The following is an 8,045-nucleotide window of genomic DNA, read 5'->3' as shown; positions in this document are numbered from 1 at the left end:
CACCACGTGCATATTGTTTTGAGAATGAAAGACAGCTGCAAAGCCAACCTCTCAACACAAGGAAACATCCAGTGACAACGCCTGCTTTCTGTGGAGGAGGGTTTTTCAGCAGAGTAAATGACGTGATGGCATCAAACAACTGAATGACATTCCTTTTTCAGAGTATTAAGTGTGCTGCATCCTCAACATTAGTCATAAATGTAGTAACATAAGAAAAATACCAGACATCTTCTTTTAGATAATTCAAAGCCCTGACTTATATTACATTTCCATTTTATTTATAAAAATGGTGTTATGTCTGTATCAGCCATATGAGCATGGGGTATTTAGTAGTACTAGCTCTTAACCCCATTTATTTCTCATGGTGTGTTTACTCTGCCCACTTATCCGGGACATTCCCTGACTTTTAAACGACGAGGACCCAAACAGGCTGGCCCACACAGCAGTCTCTCCACCCAGTAATGACCAAGCTATTATGGTGTAAAACGAGCCCTGCCTCACCATCCCAAATTATCACCCTCCCTGTTCTTCTCAAACACAACTGCTCTGTCAACAAAAGGGTCCAACAGATTAGCAAGGAATGAGGCAGGACAGGATGTAATAAATACAAGAGCCAGTTTCTATGCTTTTAAGACAGCTACCTTCAGAGGAATGAATTTAGTTTAAATCTTAGTATTTTTATATAAAATGCACAAAAGACCACAGACTGGTAAAAGGATTTTACTGAATATTTTTTAAACAGCTTCAAAAGTAAAGGTAGTCAATAGTCATAACTTCCTAATTTTGATAAGTGCAGAATAAATGAAGGTTCATTTTACATAATGTAACAGGAATTTGTCAAACCTGAAAGCATGTTGCCTAACCAGGGAAGATTACAGAAGGTCTGTGGCAACAAAACTCTGGATCTGTGGTGCAACTTTACTCCCATGAAACCAAAAGAACAAAATAAAATAAAATCGGACTTATATTATACGCTGTCCGTTTCTGAAAAGTCGCTGTGGTGCAATTATATAGCATCAAACCCAACTGTTCCACTTTGAAGGTGAGCGGATTGAACTGCCTTTACCCTCTGGCTATTTACTACAGGATTCAAACACCATTACTCTGCAAATAATGTGCAAATGATGCAATCATTTGGATATGGAAACATGAGCTTCACCTTCCAAAGGAGATAACTTATCAATCACTTGATGGATAATGCTGACTGACAAAACACACAGTGAAATAGATTAGGGTTGTTACACTTCTCTGCTGATACCAGATGGAAGCTTTGTTATCAATAGATAGATTAAAACCACTCCCTTAAGTTTAAAACATCTGTTATATCTATCTATATATCTATCTATATGTTAACCTTTTGTTTCAGCAGATATAAATAGTCATTTACTCTAAATATTGGATAGGTATTTAAAGATGAGATCCACCCATTTGTCTTTCTTCAAGCCATTATTTATAAAAGGGGTTTGTCTTTCTATAGGATTAAAACTGCAACTGCAGCTAAAGGAGAGCATATTATAAGAAAACAAAACTAAAACAGTATCAATGTATTGTGTAATGATTGATTTGAAGTGAAAACGCATGATAAATATCAGAAGAATAATGAAACGTTCAATGCTTTGTGTGTTTTATTATAATAAATTATAGTCTGAAAATTACAGCAAAATCTTCAATTAATTAACATCAACAAAGGTGATACTGAGGCTGTTATGTTTCATAACACTTTGTGTAATTTCAAACAAGAGAGGACAGTGACAGCACGACATGTTTACATTCCCTAACACCTTACACATGCCAGGGGGAAAAAAACAACTTCTTAATTACTATGCAGTAACTTGCCATGAGCTTAACAGCTGAATAACAAACATATTTCAAATAACATGCATACTGATATCTGCTTATGTTGTTCTTATCCATGTCATCATTTAGATTCCTTATTGTAAACCTGTTGAACTCAACTGATCCCCCTGCCCCCAATGCATAAAATAAAACCGCAAAAAACAATGAAAATAAAATCCAAGTCACTTCACCTTGTAACTTTAATATTGTTTAACTAGTTTAATAAAGCATTTATAAGCGTGATTCCCTTTTTCAGTCTTCCAGTTCAAGACCAAAGTGTGTGTAGAGATCTCGGGTGGTGGTCCCTCTCAGAGCAGCTGCAAGACACACACAGATTACAGGGTCAGCTCGCTCCGCTCTGCTTTTCAAACAATCTGCTGAACACTGACCAGACCAAGATCACAGCATGAAGAATCCACAGCCACTTTTAAAATGGGACTTGATATTAAAAAAAAAGAAAAGCTGTTAAAATGTTACAGTTTATTCTAATTTCTTTATAGTGGATTGAAATAACTGCTTTACAAATACCTCTACTAGTCTTTAATATTTTACAGGAATTACATTTACTGTATATGATGGACTGGAAAGAAAGTCTTGTAGGGGATATTTATTTGCCACAAATCAGTTTAATAATAGTAAAAAAAAAATATATATATATATATATATATATATAAAATGATTTGACAAAACCTAACAAATAAACCATGATGGAATGACACAATTATCACAGCTAAAAAAGTAAGAGTATTTGATGTAATTGCTATGTAGATTGATTTTGAGGTCATCAATCAGAGGAGGTCAGAGGAGCCTGTGTGGCAGACAGAGGAAAAGGACACAGGAAGAAAAGGGGACTGCTGGTCAGTGTTTACTCTGGAAGTAGGAAGATGAAACAGGCCTTCTAGAGCTAAATATAAATAGCTTTTTAAAAAGCCACCTATAAACCGCTAAAGAGCATTTCCCACTTCATCTTTTGGCAACATTATTTTCTCCGTCTTCCGTTTTAATTTAAAAAATAAGCTAATTTCCACCCACTCTTTCACTAAAACAGTTTTCAGTTCATGATACTTTCTCATCTACTGTAATTTTTATACACAATAATACAATGTCAATGTACACAAGACAGCAGTTGAAGAATTTATGGATTTGATGCTGTGATAGCTGATCAACAGATATTGATTTTTGTGATTGGTGATCCGCTCCCAAGATCCAGATCGGTGCATTCTAATTATGACCTTTATTCCTTTAGAAAAACAATCAGACTACTATCAAAGATTTTCTTTAAACTCACGTTCTATCAAAATGGGAAGAGACCTTGTAAAATACATGTTATAAACATTTCACATATTACTGCAAAGGTAAAACTAACATAAACTGAAAACATACATATGATTAGGGCAAAGATTGAATAACTTAAATCAAATTAAACCAGCAGAAATGTGAGAGTGGATAAAAAAAATATGCTGGTATAAGCTGTTATGCCAAGAGGTAACCTAGCTCTGTGAAAGAGTTTGATTTCAATCGGATATCTTAAGTAATTTAGATCAAAGAAACTCATTATTACTAAACTTAAACATGAAAACATTAACTGATTGCTGTTCTAGGTATGCCCTGCTAATAAGTCGGGACCCAGTATCTTTCTTTTTCTGCCTCAGTTCTTAATGGCATAGATGTTAAAAACCTTCAGATTTTGATCAATATTGACTTTATAGTCATGACAACTTAGATGTTCATTTTCAAGTGTTTTTCTTTTCTATTCTTTTCTTTTGTAACTTAAACTTTTCTCTGCAATTTACTTTGTGTGTAGAGACATAGTTGATACTACCCAAAAAAGGTTAAGAATATGGTAAAAAAAAAAGAAAAAAGATTTTAGTCCTGCTATTAAATTAGTCCCAAAGTGCTGCTAATGTCATTGCATTGGAAAATACAAATCAGAAAAAATATTGTTAAATTATTAATGATTTATAGAAAGGCATAAAGAAGCCTATGATTTCTAACAACAGGACAGTTGTCTTACAGGCGATAGCAGGGCATCTCTTTCTCCTCACGCTGCCCACCAATCCCCTGCCTATCAGCACTTAGTGACCAAGTGTGGACTCTTTGTAAAAGTGCATTTGTCTGAGAAAGAGTGACGGTAGAGCGCAAGAACAGGGGCTGTGGGGTGAGAGAAGATAGTCTGTGTTTGTATTCGAATGCATTTCGACATGTGAGAGTATGAATAATATCCAAAGCTAGAGACAGAGACAGTAATTGTCTATCAGTGTGTGTGTGAACTGAAAGACCATCATTGTGTCAGAGGGGAAACGCCACCTCTGTTCACCAAGAGGTCATTATCATCTCAACTCTTCACTGTACTCGGAATTTAAAGAGATAGGAGCCCATGAACTCAAAATAGGGAATACATGCCTTTTATTTCATACTACAACTGCAGAAATAGTTGATAAAGGAAGATAAAGAACTTTCTAAATTTGGTGGCTGATGCAAAGATATAAGCATGTAAAGTGTGTTAAAGTCAAGAGTCAAACTAACATGACCATGATTCACCATAACTTCCTGATATTGTGAAAGGAGTTAACTTTCTCCTTTTTGACTCAACTTTATGAACATTCATAAAAAGTATGACTCCTCATGGATCAATAGATAACCCTAAAAATATTTAATTTAAAACACAAATAAATGATACACTACTCAAATAAAATAATTGCCTTGACATTTCTGCTTTGAGAAATCCCAAATACTCATATCTGCTTCCCTCTAGTGGTTGATTGTTGAATAGCGGAAATGTCTCAGGAGTGAGAGGCTATACTAAATGCTGACTTACATTTCTTTCTAAGGTGAGGTATCATATTCACAAGAGTTCTTTGGAAAATGTCAAATTTAATTTTGGCAAGAATTTTAAAGGTGAGAAGCAAGTTAGCAGACTATGGCCATTACATATAGAAACTACTGGGGAAGGGCTACTTATTTCTTAATCTAAATGTTATGTTTGCTGATAAACCGTATAAATAGATGTCTAGTAGTGGTTTGTTCATTCTGCATGAATCATTTTGACAATTTACTGCTCGTTTGTTGTCTTTTGTAACCAGTGTGTATTTTTTTGGTGCTTGTTTGGCAACCCCCTCAGGTTAAAAGCGACTTTTTGCATAGGACTAAGAATATCGGCTAGAATACGACCAGCTGCTATTGCAATTTGTCTCTATATTATATATAAAACACCAACAAACTTTAGCTTCAAGAGAAGACTCCACGTTCAAAATGTCCCATGTCTGAATATATTCTGAATATACACTATTGTGCGTAAATATTTTCTAAGTCTAAATGATATGGCATTGGATTAATAACATGCCAAATCAATGATAGTCATTGGTTGCTATATTTAGACTGAAAGTTTTTTTTTTAGACATACATTGGGCGACTGAAACATATCTGTTTATGGAGGAGTGGTGGTCTAGTGGTTAGAGCAGTGCACTTGTGCTCTGAGAAGGTTGGAGAGCACACAGCCCCATCTAATCTCTGACTGGAATTAGCGACACGAATGTAAAAGTTTAGATTTTTCAACTTCAATCACAGGCAAGGGGGAAATTAAATAACCACATAGCACCATTCACTTCCCGTGAACTGTCACTTTTGCCTTGCTAGGCTTTGCCTCGCTCCAGATCTGCCCTATACAGAGACATAACATTGGAATCCTTTGTTCCGGGTGCGATATTCAAGTTTGGTATGAACATACCTTTACAGTCTTCTGGAAGTTTGCCTAAGATACCTGGAGCATAGAAACTAAATGTGACTTCTCCATGTTTGGTTCTAGTTCTGGCAGTATAAATAGGCTTGAACTAGAAACCCTGATTGGTCTTGGAGGCTTCAGGTATTTTATAGTATGATTATAGTATGCAAATAAACGTTAACTGTTCAACTGCTTCAATTCTAAGAGATAGAAGGAAAAGAGTGGGTTTGAAAGTCATCTTATGCTTCCATTTACTTCCAATGTTGTGAATTAACAGACAAAACAGAAGATTACAAAGGCATGGCATAATAACCTGGGCCTTCCCCAATTTATTAAAGGGAGAACAACCTTAGCCTTGATAAACTTTTAAATTTGTTGTAAGTAATGACAAATGGAATAAAGAAGAACTGAACTGTTTTGCAGCACAAAACATGATTTATATAAACCTTTTCAGGAGGAATGAGTCAAAGACCCATCAATTTTAGTATAGAATAATTCAATTTGGTCAACCTAACAGACTTAAAATACACAAAAAATATTCTGATTTAATATTGGATAGCGAAGTTAAAAAAAAGCTTCTTTTCAGTCTAAGTAAACAGCTGCTTTCAAAGGTACATTTGATCTATATGAGCCCCATTTACACTACTCCCAGAAAACCAATCCATTCCGAGTTCGGACCGAGCTTGGATCATTTAACCGTACCGAGCTTAGTTGTGATATTTCATTGTTTGCAGACAGTCAGGTGCCTTTGGTGAATTAACTTGAAAGAGTCGACTTTTGGGAAGCGGATACGACAAAAAATAGTCTAATCAGGGCTTACAGATGCAGGAAACAAGGAAAGACATTGAGGTTCATCACACTGCTAAGCAGAATCATCACCAGAAATCCAATGGCACGGAAGGAAAGCTAGCATTTTTATGATTGTCTGAAATATCACGATTACGGAGGCTGTAAGGAGATGACGCGGTCTGCTCATGCACTCTTTGTTATCAAAGAACAGAGCCTCAACTTAACCATGCCGACCCTACTGATGAAGTAGTTCCAATTTAGCACGGTTCTGTTGTGTCTGACATGGTCTGGTTTAGTTTTGAACGCCATTTAAACTCAACAATTATCTCGGTTACTATGCTTGGACCGATCTCTGCATGGTTTCAAAAGAATAGTGTAAATGGGGCTATAAATTCCTTTAAAATGTATTGATCCCAACTAATCACTTACCTAAAAGAAATAATTTTTAAAAAAGAATAGATAAAAATACATTTCTTACCTATTCGGCCCAAAAGCGACTGTCCAATGTCTTTGATGTCATTGTATTCATGCAGCTTATCAATATGTTGATCCAACTCTTCAACTCTATATCCCCTGCAAAAACACACAGTTTTAGTTGTCAACAAGCGTAGTTTTATGGGATTATTTCTATTAATACAGAGAAACACTCAACTGTTGATAATGTAGATTGCAAAAATATAAGGAGGTATTTACATACTTATTTTATGTCTCAGAAACCCACTAAGGTTGAACCTAACATGTATAAAGTACAGTAAAGCAAACACAGCTGTACTCACTCTTTTTCCAGCCGTGCTATTTCTGATTCCAGCTGCTCTTTCTTCCTCTGTAGCTCTGCCACCTCCTCTTCTGGACTCACTGTGGGCCTTTCAGCAACTTGAAGCTGTGAGGTTGAAACCCCAAAACCATGAAAACACAAAATATGTGGAGCAGAAAAAACATAAACCTACTACAGCGTTAGTGTAAAAGAGAGAAGGCTACTTACAGGTGATTTGAAGCGGGAATTTACTCTCTTAAACTTTGAGAATGGAGTTCTAGATTTAAATAGGATAAAAATAGTAAATAATGTGTATTTTTCACCAACAATTGTTTGATATAAAATAACATTTTCTAAACTCTGTTCAAATGTCAGTATCGGTGTCAACAGTTTTAATTTAAAAAATCCACAAATCTTAATTTCTGATTTTTATTTTGACAAGAGAGCCCCCTTCCTGCAGGAAGCATTAGCAAAGTTAGCTGTTAGCCACCTTCAGAGCTAAGCTATATGTCCGTTACCTTTTAAAAGCTTCTTCCTTTCGATCGTTTACCTCCAGGGTTGACACATTACTTTCACGCTCAACATTCTGCTCTGTGCTCATTTTATTTTATCGTCACAAGAAACACTTTCATTTGCGGTATTTTATATAACAACACTGACGAGAAAAAATTAAGGGTTCGCGGCTAATGCTAAATGCCCTCCTATCGAAATTTGATTGGCTACGGAAACCCAGGAGGCGGAGCTTCAACAACAGAAACACCCGGAACTTCCACCAAGTTTTATTTTTTATTTTATTTATTTATTTATTTATTTATTTATTTATTTATTTATTTATTTATTTATTTATTTGTTTATTTTATTTCTACGGAAGAGGATTAGGGCCACTGAAAAAATAAAAAAAGGTTAACTGATTTTTTACATTTAAAAGTCAAAATTCGGAACCTT

General features: G+C 35.4%; 1 protein-coding gene across 1 annotated transcript; it reads right to left on the bottom strand.

The window, feature by feature from the left end:
* Positions 1 to 1,599: 1,599 nt before the first annotated feature.
* swi5 (SWI5 homologous recombination repair protein) lies at positions 1,600 to 7,794 on the bottom strand. Its single transcript, XM_015381014.1, has 5 exons — positions 7,619 to 7,794; positions 7,329 to 7,377; positions 7,123 to 7,226; positions 6,825 to 6,919; positions 1,600 to 2,153 (listed from the first exon to the last, which is right to left on the bottom strand). The coding sequence occupies exons 1-5, from the start codon at positions 7,699 to 7,701 to the stop codon at positions 2,089 to 2,091; spliced, it is 396 nt and encodes a 131-aa protein (XP_015236500.1). The 5' UTR covers positions 7,702 to 7,794; the 3' UTR covers positions 1,600 to 2,088.
* Between the last annotated feature and the right edge of the window lie 251 nt (positions 7,795 to 8,045).

Source organism: Cyprinodon variegatus, unplaced genomic scaffold, assembly GCF_000732505.1.
Source record: "Cyprinodon variegatus isolate N-32 unplaced genomic scaffold, C_variegatus-1.0 Scaffold227, whole genome shotgun sequence".
In the NCBI taxonomy this organism is placed as follows: domain Eukaryota; kingdom Metazoa; phylum Chordata; class Actinopteri; order Cyprinodontiformes; family Cyprinodontidae; genus Cyprinodon; species Cyprinodon variegatus.
The sequence above is the reverse complement of the archived record's forward strand: the minus strand, read 5'-3'. Positions and strand labels throughout refer to the sequence as shown.

What these genes read in the sequence shown, in the direction of transcription:
- swi5 (XM_015381014.1), bottom strand. Translation starts at nt 7,701, where the DNA reads ATGAGCACAGAGCAGAATGTTGAGCGTGAAAGTAATGTGTCAACCCTG. An exon ending in ATAGCACGGCTGGAAAAAGA is followed by an intron (nt 6,920 to 7,122) that starts GTGAGTACAGCT and finishes GTGTTTTTGCAG; the next exon opens with GGGATATAGAGTTGAAGAGT. An exon ending in GTCGCTTTTGGGCCGAATAG is followed by an intron (nt 2,154 to 6,824) that starts GTAAGAAATGTA and finishes TGTGTCTTGCAG; the next exon opens with CTGCTCTGAGAGGGACCACC.